General features: G+C 36.7%; 1 protein-coding gene across 1 annotated transcript; it reads left to right on the top strand.

Moving 5' to 3' along the window:
• The first annotated feature begins 2,073 nt into the window (after nt 1-2,073).
• On the top strand, nt 2,074-10,191 carry LOC142547788 (sucrose nonfermenting 4-like protein). The gene is made up of 13 exons (XM_075656245.1): nt 2,074-2,590; nt 2,734-2,818; nt 3,506-3,697; nt 4,176-4,310; nt 4,400-4,459; nt 5,111-5,200; nt 7,016-7,150; nt 7,620-7,764; nt 7,915-8,088; nt 8,721-8,784; nt 8,889-8,958; nt 9,454-9,568; nt 9,734-10,191. The coding sequence occupies exons 1-13, from the start codon at nt 2,493-2,495 to the stop codon at nt 9,826-9,828; spliced, it is 1,458 nt and encodes a 485-aa protein (XP_075512360.1). The 5' UTR covers nt 2,074-2,492; the 3' UTR covers nt 9,829-10,191.
• Nucleotides 10,192-16,933: the final 6,742 nt, after the last annotated feature.

Below are 16,933 nucleotides of genomic sequence, written 5' to 3'. Positions count from 1 at the left end.
TTACTGGTAGGACAACTTTTTAGAGCCAATGAACCTACACTTGTTAAAGAAGGGGTCTTTAACAAAGGTATTTTTCTTTTCTAAGAAGAAAATCACACTCATACACCCCGTGGGAATCTAATCCAGAACAGGTGTCTTGAAAACTAGTAGCATTATTACCAGGGTTAATTTCAGAAAGTATAATGTTACGATATAAAAGATCAATAAAACTAACTGGCAATCCAATAGCTACGCTAAGCAAAGCAATTGTATTCAAGACCTCCCTTCTCCAACTATGCTAGTGGCCGCGGTGGTCGATGGCGATGGCTGAGCTGTTGCGGTGCTACCTGCTGATGGTGGCTAAAGAAATGAAGTGAGAGTCTGTGGGAGAATGAGAGAATCAGAGATGTCGATGGTTGAGGTGGACTGCTAAAAATATGAAAATTAATAAAACTAAAACCCTCAAGTATTTATATCCATATATGGGGTGTGTATTATAGGACCCATGACCAGTTCCATACCCAGAAAGGTCTGAAAAATTGAACCCAAGACCAGCCCCATGACCCATTTAGTATGCCCAAACCCGCCCCAGACAGGACGGGTCCATTGTGGGTCTGGGTAAAACCTGTACCCTTTGACATCCCTAATTCCAATGGAATTAATAGCATGTCCCGTGAATCCAAACAAGGTTGTGACAACATGCTTCATATTATACTTGCCCAAGTCCATATGATCCATAGTATTTTTGAATAGTACATTGACTGAGCTCCTAGAATCAACAAATATCGAGCTACTTCATAGTTAGATATTATGGCTCAGATAACAAATGCATCATTGTGCGGGTCAGAAAATCCTTTCATATCTTTGGATCTGAATGATATCGCTGGCTTGGTTCAGATCTTCCTATCACTGATTTTTGCATTCTCCATCTTCCGACCACTTGATTTCCATGCTATGTTGGAGTACCCATCTGTAGGTCCTCGAGAGATCATGTTTACAACCCCTCGGGATGGAGTATGATCATTGGGAGTGGCCCCTTGGTTGTTCGGGACGACGCCTGAGCTCCTCTTCTCAGCGGCTCAGGTGTTCTTCTTCACAAATATCCTTGATTTCTTTCTTCCCGAGCCTTCTTAGGAGGCTTGTGAATTTTATCTGATTGAGCCACCAAGATGGCTTTCATTCCTCAATATTTTTGGATAACACATTCAATTTTTTGAGCCAGATGCCTCAATTTGGCTTTTGTGTGAGGTTTTGGCTCTTACTCTAGCTTAATTGTATCAAACATGAGCTCATTAGTTTTGTGAATAGGCTCAGGTCTACAATGGTTTAGGTCGGATTATGTTCTTATTCTCGGGTCAGATATATAGGTTATCATTTGCTTTTAGATGTCACTCTCCCATTTTGAACATTTTCCCCTATCATAGATTCTTCTGTCCTCAAATTATTTTAAAAAAATATCATCGTCTATTTTTTTTCAATCGGAAAATTATGTCGAAATGGCAATTGGTTCCATTGTTTTATTACGATAAAATTTGCAATCGCTATCTTTTAGTCCACACTATGTAAAGTCTCGAACTAATACAGTAGTATGTAAACTACGATAATTAAATAAATCATATTGGGCAAACCTCATGCTACCAGATCACCCGAAAAAATATTATTTGGGTTATATCGTCTTGTCTTTGATACAAGCAAAACAATATAACTATAAAATATTGAGATTTCAATAAATATGATAACAAAATTTTTTAAAAAATATAAAACTCAATATTTCAATGCAAATCATCACAAAAAAGTAACGTGATTAGTTTAGAAAAAATTATCGAATTCGAAAAATCTTGCTTAGGGAAATAGATTGAAATAACACTAAATACAAACATTTTATGTATAATTTTCACACGCAATATTTTTAAAAAAAAAATCTTTTTGAAATTGGATTTATTAGATTAAACCGAGTTGAAGCTCAAAATCACTTCTTGGAAACAAAATATAAATTTAATTTTTTTATTATTTATATACATCATAAATAAATAAATAATAATAAATAAATAAATAAATAAATACAATACAATACATAAATAGATATGCTTAGGGTTAATTATCTCTCAACTAATATCCGTCCCTCTCCCCCTCCCCTTTCCTTTGATTACCACTGACAACACTTGCCCAATTCTTCTCGATTTCAAATGCTTGCCTGCAATTTCAATTTGATGCCTCTTTTGCATGTTATAACCTTCTGAATTTTACAGTCGGTGGCTTCTTCAAAGCTTAATCCGCGAAATCGTGGTTTTCGGATTCAAAATTCGTGGATGTTGCATCAAGTTGTTATTTTTGAGGCAGCATTCGCCATAATTTTTATTTGCTTCGGGATGTTTGGTTGAATGAGTTTCTGGGTTGTTGCATGATTTCGTATTGCTGTTGAATCACAACAGAGCTTGTTGTGGGGCTATGTGGGTGATGTTTTACGAATAAAGTTAGGATTTTTCGGGGTTAAATTCAGTGTTTTTTGCGGTATGGATTATGAGCATGAAAGTGGAATGGTGCTGATTCCCACACGTTTTGTGTGGCCTTACGGTGGGAGAGATGTATATATCAGTGGCTCGTTTACTGGGTGAGAGTTAATGAACTCAAACGTCAATGTACCATATTTTGTGTACTTGCAGTTTTAAATACAGTTCCGATTTTGGTTATGCATTTCCTTTATTTTGCCACTTTTGTGATAATTGACGGAGTGTCGTATGCTTTTCGCGAAAGGTGGACGCCATGGCCTATGACTCCGGTTGAGGGTTGCCCTACTGTGTTTCAGACAATTTGTAGCTTACCGCAGGGTTATCACCAGGTTGGTTTTGCATTTTGATATTAGGTTAACCAGGAATTAAAGAAAGTCTCACTTTCTTTAGGATTATCTTAGTTTGGCTGGGGGATGCAATAAGTTTTAGTCCTTAGCCTTTTGATACCCGTTAAATTGTTTTTTAGTCAAATCTTAAAAGTGCTGATTTCGAGTAGTTTGTATCATGAATTACTTGGGCACATGTTTATATACAGAATAAATGGCTTAACCGTTCGAACCTATCTGGTGAATAGTGAGACTCTGGTCTCTCCAAACTGTAGATGGTTCTCTGAAACCTCAGTGAATAAATGTACGTACGAGGGAATTGCTTAATGGTTTGGAGGAGATCATTGGTAATGATGATTTGGGCTGTTGAATGAGCCAATCCAGCCTGAAATTTTAATCCTTGTACTCTTCCTAAACGTTGGTGCTTGTGCTTGTTTGAGCAGCTAGTGATACATGATATTGTAGCCAGAGTAATTTGAAATAGCGTAATCCAGAGATGTCTAACTCAGTTAACTAGTCTCTAACTAGAATTCTCCATTAAGGGCCATGAGTCATATACTGCAAAAAGAAAAAATAACGTTAATGAGTTGCTTTAGTTTTGATTGAACTTGATAATATATGCCTCAGTCTCAGTATTGATTAGTGCTAGCTGTTTGAAATCTGTGATATGGAAAATACTGTTTCTTGCAGTTCAAGTTCGTTGTTGATGGTGAATGGAGACATGATGAGCACCAGCCTTTTATCAGCAGTAATATTGGAATTGTAAATACTATCCTCTTGACTAGGGAATCTGAATATCATCCTGCATTATTAAGCCCGCAAGTGCCCCACTCTGGCCCTGGATCAAGCATGGATGTTGATAACGGGGCACTTCAGCGCATGGTATGAGATTGCAGCTCTCATCTCTACATTTATCATGAGTGTCTCCTGTTACCCTTTTTTGGCATCTTCAGGTCTTTAGCTATTGTTTTGGTAACTTGTGGCAACTAATTTTGGCCTTTTCCGATCAAGTGTGGAAGAACATTGATTCATTTATTTTTCAATATTCACCATTTCCTTTCCAGTCCGCCCAATCTGAGGGTGTGCTAGAATTAATTGCTTGACAAATTTTTCCTGTTTATTTGTTATCTAGTATTATTTAATTTTTATTGCTACAGTTTGACCTAATCATTGGGAAATGAATTCGGATTTGATAATTTTTTATTCTCTTGCATTTCTTAGTCTGAAGATATCTTGTTTTTGTATCTAATTGTTTTCAGCTGTTCCCACTGTCTAACTTTTCTGGTACTAATATATAATAAAACGAAATTTATTTTGATCAATCACGAGAAAAATTAGCCTGTAACTGTCACATTCACAGATTCGCTCCTCTGCTGGAGCATCGAACGGGCCATTTCCAACGATGTCAGATACAGATTTGGTGATGTCCCAGCATCGTATTGCTGTGTTCTTGTCTTCTCACATGGCATATGAGTTGCTTCCTGAATCTGGAAAGGTCCGAGCAATTATTATTTGTCCTGATGTTAACTTTCATATGCATTTCAACATTATTTGTTCATTCAAGAAAATGGAATTTGTTTGCAGGTTATTGCTTTGGATGTGGATCTTCCTGTAAAGCAAGCATTTCATATTTTGCATGAGCAGGTACTTTTTGATATTATTTGAACATTGGAGCTATTTCAAAGGCCCACCGGACGGGCTATTATTGGTTTACTATATCAACAAACATCGACTATCTGCTTCTCCGTTACATAATTACCTGGATTATTGTTACATGTATATTTGATAGCTGAAAACAGTGATATACTTCATACAAAGTGACAATATTGCTTGTGCCTTGATACACAACAAGCACAATCTGCTTCACCATCACGTAACTACCTGGATAATTGTAGATGTATATTTAATAGCTGAAAATATTGATACACTTCATATCAGGTGACAATATTGCTTGTGCCTTGATAAACAACAAGCACTGATTTACAACACCAGTCACCCAGTTTTGCTCCTTAAGTTTTGAATCCCTGTACTGACATTTTCTGCGTATAGAACAAAAATTGATAGCTTAACACTAACTATTGTTGCACATGCATTTTCTTTAAAAAAAAGGTCTGCTGAGAAGTCTCATTTTTGTAGTTTCCTCATAATGTCTATACTAACCAAAAGTGTTGTATTAATGTCTGCCTACAAAAAATTGTTTTGAATGTTTCTGTTGTACTTGTTTTTTCGATGCTTTTGTTTACCAATTTTTTCTGCTACGTGCATCATGCTTCTGAACCAAATGATTTGTTACAGGGAATCTCTATGGCACCCTTGTGGGACTTCTCAAAGGGAAAGTTTGTTGGAATTCTCAGTGCGCTAGATTTTATTTTGATTATGAGGGAGGTACAAACTGAGCTCCAAAGTTGTCTTTTTGTAACAGAAAGATGATTGATTTTTTTTATATCCACTCCCTCTGCTGCCCTTTTCAATTATTGGATGAGTTAACCAACTTCATCCAGGACATGGTTGTTGATATTATGAAGGGTCCCATCACCCATGTAACAAGTACACCTAATAACATTGTATGCCATTCTCAGTGCTTGAAGCACAAAGGGAGAGTCGATTTGTTTCAAAGTTATTAATACATTACTGAATATTAAATCATATTAGGCTCCATGATTAGAATATTTCTGAAGTTCTTGGTTTGATGGTCATCATCCTTTAATTGTAGCATGTCTTTCTCAGCATACTATTGAGTTTTTAGAAATCTATGCCTTAAAGTTCGCCTGTCTTTGTTATGAAAGTACCGGAACTTATGGTACATGATTTGTCAGATAAATTTTAGATGCTTTCCTCGCGCAACACCTTCTCATAATTTCCGGTGCAAGACCAGAACTTGCTCAATTCGTTATTCCATTGGTACTCATTCATAATATATATGTGAATGAAGAATTGATTGCTATCTTTGGTGTATGGTAAGCAATTAACAACTTATCAGTTATTTGATAATGATGTTGAACATAGTTGTCAATCATGCGTAGCGCAAAGGTTGCCCGTGGCTATAGCGCATGGCGAAATTTGAAAGTAAAGCGCTACAAGTATATAAATATATAATATATAGCATATAGTAATATCAATTCAACAGTTTATACTTAAGTAACAAATGTATAAGTTCAAAACATATAAACCTCAATTGTAAAACTAGAAAAACATAATCTAAAATTCATTTTCAGCTTCTTCGTCAAGATCGAGACCATCTTCTTCATTTGAAATTGTGTAACTCTCGGCATCATTATCTTCTTCACTTTCTTCATCAAAGTCGAATTCATCCTCTTCATCTATAACATTAAGTGTAGTAGATGTTACTATTAGCCTTTTCCCTCTTGACTTAGATATGGCCGCCTTCGAACATCCTGTAGGTGTAGAGGTGGTTGTCTTTGGGGCCTGCATAGTTGTAGGGGTCGCCTTCGAGGCCTTCTTCGGATTTCCTCAATGTATAAGGAGCTTCATCTACTCCAACATCTGCAACATCTTGCCAAGTCAAATCATCACCATCACGAACAAAGTCAGGCTCTTCATCCTCCAGTTTCCCTACCAATCATGCATTGTCATCAGCTACTTCACTCATATGATAGGATCGATGTTATCACGACTATCATATCTATGCCTCATAGCTCTGTTGTACTTAATGAACACCAAAACATTCAGGCGTTTTTAGCCTATCTATTCATTTTTCTTTGAATGAAGCTGCATTTATTTATATAAGTTTGGCGGTCGACAACCCGAAGTCCGGCGAGCCACGAACGGAAGAGGAGAAACAATGGAGAATTGTAGGGTTATGCTAAGGTTGATTGGGAGAAGCGGAAAAGATCGAAACAAAAGAGGAGAAACAACGTTGAATTGAAATAGAATGACATAAAAATTGTGCAAATTGAGCCTAAAAATTGTGCAAAATGGGCCTACACATATCCGCTACTTTCAAAAAAATGTCATGTAGCTTTGCTTTACGATAGCGCCGTTATCGCAATGATAGCGACGAGAACACTTGCTACTTAGAAGTTCAGTGCACATAGTGCCCCGTAGCCACGGGGCTTCGGTTCGCGGCCCTACGCTTGCTATTGACAACTATGATGTTAAGTGTTCTATTAGATTTTGTTGTGAGAAACCTCGACTTTTCTATTTTTATTTTCAAAATAATGTTTTCAATTGGTTTGGCAGCTTGGCAGTCATGGCTCCAGCCCAACAGAGGAAGAGCTTGAGACTCACACTATATCTGCTTGGAAAGAAGCTAAATCATATATGAACAATCATATTGATGGGCGAGGGAGTGCAGTTTCTAGACAACTTGTGCATGTAAGTCTTGATCTTGTATTGTTGGATGCTAGATTTTTAAAATTTTGTACTGGAACCTGCCACAAACAAATTTTGGTGCTCTTTAATTGAATGAAAATAACAGTTGGAATACCTTTTTGTGTTGTGTTGGAATAACTTTGTGTGCTGTAAACCATCACACCCAAAACTAATTTACAAACGGATAAATAAGTTCATTATTATTTCTAACTTTTTCAGCCTGAAGTCTGAGGTTGTACACCATTCTTAAAAGCATTTGTTATCTTCTGCTTTTGTTTGGTCTCGTATCACTACAATGATATGACATTAAGGAAAGTGTTTCAGTCTGTGTAGCAGATTAGATTATATAATGAACATGTGCCGGGTGAAAATGCAATTGAATTTTATCATCATCTGCAATCCATTGGTTGCATGTCTTGTGCAATTTGATTTGCAGATGGGCTATTATTTATGTTGACGTAATGAGTTTCAGGCTGGTCCAGATGACAATCTGAAATTGGTTGCTTTGAAGATTTTGCAAAACGGTGTAGCCACAGTTCCAATTATCCATTCTCCTTCTGAGGATGCTTCAAACCAACACCTGTTATATCTTGCTTCTCTTTCAGGGATACTCAAATGTGAGAAACTGAAACAGCTGCTTATATTATCATATTGTACATGTGTGCTTGCTTAGAAAATGATGTGTAAAATCTCTTTTTTTAGAATAGAAGAGGAAAAGGTCAAATAACTGGTGTGTGTATTCTGTTGTGATCTTGTTCTTCTGACAGGTATTTGCCGTTTTTTCAAAAATTCAACCAGCTTGTTACCAGTACTTCAATTACCAATTTGTGCAATCCCTGTTGGCACTTGGCTTCCCAAAATTGGAGAGCCGAAGGGGCGTCTGCTGGCTTTGTTGAGACCAAGTGCTTCACTTAGCACAGCACTGAATTTATTAATTCAAGGTAGCTAGTAATCTTTAGATTTGCTAGCACTCTGAAAAATGGAGAGCACCTTAGATGGGTCCATATCCCTTCAATTCTTGCCTTAATTCGATCTTCCAACTGCGTTCCTTGTCCTGAAATAATTCACATGTGCATCAACTAATTTATTATGAATTCTTAAACATTTCAAATTTTCAAGTGAAATCTGGTAATCGTTAGAGAACTCCCCTCGACAATGGTTGCCGTTTTAGTGTGGTTGACTAAGTTTTGTTTGATCCATATGTACTTTTTTATGATCTTATTTCGAATTATTTAATTAGAAGCATGTGGGACTGAATTTTGTTCCAAGGAAATGGCTTGAATATTCATTAAATAAGTAAGTTATTTGTGATGAATTTATCTTTTTATGAACAGGGATAATTCAATGTGAATGCTCTGAAACTGAGTTCTCCTAATGGTATACAAGGAATGAGTTTCTTAATTCTGTTAGTCCTGTAAATCAATTCCTTGAAATGATAACTACATCAGATTGCTTTATAATTAGTATAAAAGCTTTATTAAGTACATTGAAGATGTTATTCCCTAGCCATTTGATATGGCACGAATTGAAGCTGCTAATTCGGATCTCAGAATATCACTTTTATTTATTGCAGCACAAGTTAGTTCGATTCCTATTGTTGATGATAATGACTCATTATTGGACATATACTCTCGAAGGTTAGTAAAATATTTCAGTCATCTTTCAATTGGTAGTGTGTGTTGCCTACGGCTGATATCACTTATCAGCATTGCATAACAGTGTTCATTGATTTTTCAAGCAGTGATATAACGTCTTTGACCAAGGACAAATTGTATACGCACATTAATCTTGAAGAAACAACTATTCATCAGGTATGAACTATCATTCAGTTGGCATTGGATGCTGCTGAAAGGTCAAGTTTATAAACTTTTATTTCCAAGCATTTAAACAGCTTGTTTCTAAATCATTTAAACAGCTTGTTTCTAAATCTTTCCTTGCGAGAAAAAAGCATTGACTGGTGGGAACTTTATTTGAGTTCAATGAATCCATGCTTTTGCTGGGAGATAATCATAAAATGGCAACTGCTTGTTAATTCTTTGCTCCAAGCTTGTGGCAGGAGCTATTATCTGCACCGACTCTAATCCTGTTAGGTTTCTTGTTTTTTCATAATATTTGGACATTCACATTACTAATGTAGGGGAACTAACTACAGTTGATTTAAACTTTAGTGGTCTCTAGAAACTTTGAACTAGTTTATTGAAATTGAAACACGAGGAAGAAAATGGTTGCGACCTTTATTAACTGGATGCTAAACTATGAATTGATGTTGTCTGCTTCTTCATCACTGTCCGTTGTTGGAATTATAGGCGTTGCAGTACAGAGACGACCCCTTTTCAACTTATGGATACACGAGCCAAAGATGTCACATGTGTTTACGCTCTGATCCTCTATATAAGGTCATGGAGAGATTATCCAAACCGGGTTGGTTTTTGTTTTTTTTCTCAACATACTGTTCTAACAATTTAATTGTGTTGGAAATAATATATTTGGCTCCATATTGTAGTACATCTTTATATTTTTTGGCCTATGTTCCTTGTCCTCTCCTTATATGGCTTTCTGGTGGCTTTCTTTTGTTTTGTTTTCCAGAGGTGAGACGCCTAGTCATTGTGGAAGCTGGAAGTAAGCGAGTAGAAGGTGTCATTTCAGTGAGTGATGTTTTTCGGTTTCTCTTGGGAACTTAAAACCATGGCCACGAAGAAGTCTTGCGATACCATTTTACGTACATACAATTGGACTGACCTCGCATAAGTTAATAGGCTGAAAGATGACAGAAGATGTGATGTTGGGGGTGTTGCCTAATTTATCTGGAGGCTAGTATCTCAATTTTCTTGAAAAAAATGGGCTGCCAGTCGTTGGCTTTTGGTGTAGAAAGATGGAAAAAATAAGGAAAAAATGGAAAGATTATTGGTTATTTTTTTCTCTTTCCTTTTTTTCCCCAATTCTTGAAACGTGCTGTGTTGTATTAAAACTATTTATTCATAGTATATATTTTGATTTGGTGGATGCACGTTGTCAAAGAAACATCAATTGAAAAAAAATGCATACTATGTGGTTGCCATTCGATTTTATCATGCTGCTGTGGTCTTAGTATTCTAATTGCCTTATAACTAAGATTAGTAATCTATTTAAATATTATATATATATTCAAAAAATTCATTCAATCATAATAATAATAATAATAATGGGTTAAATACTAATGCATTTAAAGAAAATAATAGATATCAACTAAAATTTTAAACTTGTTAGAAGCAGAAGTGACTTGAGAGCAACAAGATCTAAGGAAATCAGCAAGCGGATCATCCATAGAGAAAGCTGTCTTGTGCTTTACTGCTTGAAAGCATAATCTGATTCCACGTGAGAAAGAGCCCGAGAAGCATCTGATCGCTTAGTAGACATGCATGTTGTGGGATTAGAGAGTAATTAGATAAGGATCAAGCCCAAGTAGCTAAAGCCCAGGCCCATGAAAAAAGAGTTGAGTTAGTCCATAAACTCTGCAAGAGTGATCCAATCCAAATTCAAGTAGTCATCTCTACATTAACCTTCAGCTTGATTTTCTAACTGAGAGCGAAGCCAGTTCAGTTCTTCGAGAGGTAGCAAGGGAGAATTCTGAAAGTGTTATATGGAAGAAGCTTGAACTCCTCTACACGGCAAAGTCTCTGGCCAATAGACTGTATTAGAAGCAGAGGCTATATTCATTTAAGATGACAAATGACAAACCAATCTCAGAACAAATTGATGATGTTAACAAGATCATTGATGATCTGGTGAATATAGACGTGAAATTGGAGGAGGAGGATAAAGCACTATTACTTCTGAATTCAATCCCAAGAATCTATGATCACTGCAAGGATGCCATGCTCTATGCCAGATAAAAAAACCATATCCCTTGAAGCAGTACAATCGGCAGTAAGGGCAAAGGAGCTCCAAAGGAAGATTGAAAAAAAAGAACCCAATAATGCAGATGGTTTATTTGCTAGGGGAAGGTTAGAAAAAAGGTGATCCAAAAGGGTTCAAGAAATCCAAGTCTAGATTGAGATCAAACCCCTTAAAAACCAACAATAATAAACAATATAAGACACCTTTTAAAAGCTACCATTGCCATAAGCAAGGGCATTTTAAAAGAGACTGTCCAGATAAGAAAAAGGATCTGGAAATGAAAGAAGATTGTGAATCTAATGTTTTGTTCTCTGAGAGATACGATTCAGCAGATGCTTTGGTGATCAAACAAAAACAACCAAAAAATGAATCTTGGATTCAGCCTCCATATGGCCCAAACAAGGACTGGTATGAGACTAGGGATTGGTCCCATCCGGTTAAAACTACGTGATGGCAGTGAAAGAACTCTACATCAAGTGAAATACTTTCCAGAACTCAGGAGAAACTTGATCTCACTTGGAATTCTGAAAATGAATGGATACTCACTCAAGGTGGAGAATGGTGTGTTAAAGGTGATGAAAGGATCACTAACCATTTTGAAAGGGACTAGGAAGAATGCTTTGTACTTACTACAAAGAAGTACAGTGGTTGGAAGTTCAGCCACCATGATAAAGGCAGAAACTGACATAGCCAAACTTTGGCACATGAGACCTGGCCATGTTAGTTAAAGAGGGTTGGTTGAATTGACCAAACAAAGCCTGTTGTGTGAAAATAAAGTGAGTAATCTGGAGTTTTGTAGACACTGTATAACTAGGAAAGGCCAAAAGAGGTAAGTTCAATATAGAAGTTCACAAAACAAAGAAACCATTTGATTATGCTCATGCTGACATTTGGGGCCCTTTCAAACTCAAATACTTGGGGGAGGTAGGTATTTTTGGTCCATTATTGATGACTTCTCCAGAAGGGTATGAGTATTTATCTTGAAGAACAAGGTATAAGCTTTTGGAAAGTTCAAGGGCTCTCAAATTGCTACTGAGAATAAGTTAGGATCCACATTGAAACACTTGTTGACAAAATGTTCTAGAGTTTGTATCAGAGCAGTTAAATGAGTTTTGTAGAAAAAAGGGCATCGCAAGACAAAGGTCAGTCTCTCACACCCCACAAACAAAATGATTTAGCAGAGTGAATGAATCGAACTCTTTTAGAAAGGGTGTGATATATGTAACTAAGTGCTGGGTTGCCAAAGTCCTTTTGGAGTGGGGCAGTAACCAACATGCTACTTGATAAATATACGTCCTTCTGCTGCAAATAAATTCAAGACACCAGTGGAACTTTGGTATGGCCACCCTACAGATTATAGCAACTTGGAAGTGTTTGAGTATATGGCCTATGTACACACAAAACATGGGAAGTTGGATGGAAGGGCAAATAAGTGTGTTTTCATTGGTTATCCTCCAGGGTGTTAAGGGCTACAAGATATGGTGTTTAGAACCTGGTGAACAGAAGTGTATCATAAGAAAAGGTGGTATTTGATGAAGGAATGATGGGATACCAAACACAAATCAGAAGACTCATTCCTATATCAACAACCCTGATATGACACAGGTTGAGGTGGAGTCTGGAGGACTGAATGCACATGAAAATGATAAAGAGGAAGGGGTAGAAAGTTAATCTGAGGCAGATGAATTTGAGGAACAGTGTTTATGATCAAAATGATGAAACAAGTACCTATATTTTGGCAAGGGGCGGGAAGCGTATGGTCATGCAGACCTCATCTCTTATGAATTTAATGTGGCTGAGGATATAGAATATGAGGATCCCATGACATATGAAGCACTATTGAGGAGAAAGGATAGAAAGTTTTGGATAGCAGCCATGGAAGAAAAATTGAGCTCACTAATTAAGAATCAAACCTGGATCTTAGTAGACAAATGGAAAAACAAGAGAGTTGTTGGATGCAAATGGATCTACAAGCAGAAGGAGGGAATCATAGGCATAGAGAAGGGAAGATATAATGCTAAACTTGTGGTCAAAGGCTTCTCACAAGTTGAAGGAGTTGATTTCAATGAAATCTTCTCACCGGTGGTGAAACATTGCTCTATAAGGATGGTTCTTGCCTTATTTGCTCACTTTGATCTTGAGCTGGAACAGTTGGATGTCAAAACGATTTTATTACAGAGTGAGTTGGAAGAGACACTATACATGAGTCAGCCGGAAGGGTTCATTACATCAGGAAATGATAATAAAGTTTATCTATTTAAAAAAATTTCTATGGACTAAAACAAAGTCCAAGACAATGGTATAAACGTTTCGATGAGTTTATTTTGAAGGTGAACTTCACAAGGTGAAGCCATGATAGCTAAGAGAGAATTCCAAGGTATTGGCCTACTTACTTTTGCTTTTGTATGTAGATGACATGCTAGTGCCTAGTCATAGTAAGGCTGAGATTCAAAGCATCAAGGCATTCTTGAGTAACGCATTAGAAATGAAGGATCCGTGAAGTGCTAAGAGGATCTCAGGTGTAGAAATTATAAGAAACATAACAAAGATACTTGTTCTCTCTCAAAGATCATATCTTGATAAAGTACTTCACAGGTTCAATATGCATGAGTCAAAACAAGCAGCAACTCCACTTGGACAGCATTTCCAATTCTTAGTAAGCCAAGCACCCGCAAGTGATGATGAGAAGGAAGAAATGGGAATAATTTTTTATGCAAGAGGTATTGGAAGTATAATGTATGTCATGGTTTGTAACAGACTAGACTTGGCTAATGCAATAAGTCTTGTGAGCAAATTCATGTCAAATCCAGGTAGAAACAATTGGGAAGCCTTGAAGTGGGCATTAAGATACATAAAAGGTTCAGCTGGACTTGGATTAATGTTCAAAAGGCAGGAATACAAGGAAAATCAACTAATTGGATATGTAGATTCGGACTTTGCTGGAAGCATTGACACAAGGAAGTCCTTGACAGGGTATGCATTCACTATGTTTGGTATAGCCATAAGTTGGAAGTCAAACCAGCTGTCAGTTGTGGCTCTTTCTACCTACCATAAAGGCAGAGTATATTGTTGTTTCAGAGGCAATGACGGAGGAAATGTGGTTAAAAGGAATAGTTTCAGAGTTGGGAATGCAATAGGAAGGTGTTAAAGTCTATTGTGATTACGAAAACACGATACACTTGACAAAACACCAAGTTTTTCATGAAAGGTCCGTACATATTGATGTGAAGTTACATTTTGTGAGGGACATAATCTACAAGGAACTAGTGATTGTGGTGAAGATACATACTGCAAAAAACCCAGAAGACATGCTCACAAAATCTTTGCCAACAACCAAGTTCAGTCATTGTCTGAGTTTAGTTAATGTTCTGGAAATTTGAAGTCCTTAAGGGCTTCATGGAAAGAGAGTTATGGTGTTGAAGTTAATTGTTAGTCAAGGTAAAGATTTGTAATATTGACTTGGAAATTAGCAAGGACAAAACGGTAAATGCCATAAGTTTTCTGGGGTAAATGGCAAAATCAGTTTTTCAATAAAGGCAACAGATATTTGGTGATTATATCGGTTTGATGTGAGTCGGTTACAGAATAGAACTCATCCTCTGCCTTCTAATTCACAAACATACTTGTAGCTCTATTGGCCAACTCTCGATTCACCATGATCAAGCCAAGAAATCCAGAAGAAAACAGATGTAATCTATAGAGTCAGGGCTCAAGAGAACATGTTCTGATTTCTAGGGAATTTTTGAGGTATCATTGTTTGATAGGAGTGATTTCAAGTGGCTAGAACCAAGATTGTATTATGTTGATGTAAAGATGATCAATTGTTCAATGAAATGGCCTTTTTCCGTGGATGTAGATCAATATTGATCGAACCACGTAAACACTCTGTGTTTGCTTTACTTTCTGCATAATTCTGGACCTTCTGCTGCTGTGTTCTTGGAAATCTGTGTTCATTTTGATCACACTTTGTTAATACACGATTTCAGAAAACTTTTGATAAATTCAAACGATGGGATAATTTGGTTTTCCAAGCTTCCACCAGAAGTTATAATCACAGCAGTGTCAGAACTAGATATGCCTAAAGAATGGAAAAATTGAATCTTGGGCAAAAATTACTCTCAGGCTTCAACTTAAAGAGTACAAGGAGATTTTCTAACGATACGGGAGATCTGAGAATCACCAAAATTATTTTTCTTGAAAAATGCAGTGACTGAATCTGGGATTTCAGAGCTTCTGAATTTGAATTTCTTGCAAGCTATTACGACCCTTTATTTAGAGAACCCAAACTTCTTTATTAGATAATTTGTTGTAAATGAGTTCCAGTTGCATTTCTTGATCTGGATTTCTGAATCTTGGATGATGATGATGATGGACATGTGATGGATGAAACGAAGCAATAGTACACTTAAGAAATCTTTCAAAATCTTTGTCGGAAGTAAGCAAGTAACTCAGGGCTATCATTCCTAGCTCTGACTATTTCTGATTTTTCTAAGGACATGTTTGGTAATATTTCCTTGATCGGTGCAACAATAAACTAATATCTGTTCTATTCGTAGTATAAAATTTCTAATACGTAATTATATCTTTTCTATCGACTTAGCCGGTATTTTCTTTTAGACGTAAGTCTGCTCCTCTTCTTTAATGGAAGACTTATAAAAAGATGGGCTTAAGGACAAGCTCAACTTCTTTGATTAGGCTATCACCTTGGTTTAGCTGGAGATAGGATTCGCTGCGAAAAGCTCCTCGTTACACAAGTCGCATCACAACATTCGTTCAGTCGGATCACCAAAGCAGCGGACTCTGTCAGCAAGAAAACGTGTGCATTAAATGACGGGGTCAGCAATGTCAGCAAATTGAAAAATTGGGCAGACAAAATTGTTGACGAGGAATTTTCAGACGACGCGTTTTATACGCGTCTTCACACGGACAAGAAGCTTTATAAATAGAGCTCCCCCTCATTCTGAAATCATCTCTTCTTCAAGTTTTCTCTCATCCTATAGCATTTGAGTGCTTAGTTCTATAATATTTGTGATGTGTTTTGTTCTCCTGTATTAAGAGAGTGTGTTCTCTTTGGAAACAGAGTGGGTGAGTTGTACACCATAAAATATTATAGTGGAAATCTTTTCATCTTGCCCGTAGTTTTTTACCCTAATAATTTTTAGGGATTTTGCCATGTAAATCTCGGTGTCCAATTTATTCTTTATTTTCATATTTATCTCAAATTATCGCACATGGGACCAACAGACTCGAACTCGAGGTAAATTTGTTATCGTCTATAGTATAGCATGATTCTTTCGCGCTCGCTAGTAGAGTTTATTAGCTGCCTACTATTTTTTGACTATGAATAAAGAAGAGAGGATATGCTTGTTACATTCATGAAATAAAATATGAGAATTTACAAAATAATTGAGCGTGAGAGCCAAATGAATCAAAAGATTCATGTTTATAAAATATCCTAGTATATGAAAGAGTGAAAAAACATTTTCGTCGTTGCGAAATAAGAAACTTTCGTATTTTAATGCACGTATTCTCGGATCCCGCACGGTGAGTGGACAAAGCGACCGGTCAGGTAAAGCACTGGCTTCCTTGAAGCCTTACGACCTTCTCCGGATAGAGATCTGTTGATTTGTAAAATAATCGAATGAAATACATATGAAAATAAGAAAAAAAATAGTTGGTCAAAGTTTAAAAAAAAAATACTTCATGATGGCAGCATTCAAAACTGCGGAAAAAATCGTGAAGGAAAAAAGAAAACGATTCTCTTGGATTAGGGGATTTAAGCAGCACGAACAACCCTACACCCGTTGAAGTAAAATTGAATGAAATCAATTTTTTTAGATAAGAAAAAATATATAAGAGGTCGAAGTGGAGTTTCGAAAACCCAAGGACCATTCTGAATCAATAAGCAAA

Source organism: Primulina tabacum, chromosome 5 (assembly GCF_025594145.1).
Source record: "Primulina tabacum isolate GXHZ01 chromosome 5, ASM2559414v2, whole genome shotgun sequence".
Taxonomy (NCBI): domain Eukaryota; kingdom Viridiplantae; phylum Streptophyta; class Magnoliopsida; order Lamiales; family Gesneriaceae; genus Primulina; species Primulina tabacum.
The sequence above is the reverse complement of the archived record's forward strand: the minus strand, read 5'-3'. Positions and strand labels throughout refer to the sequence as shown.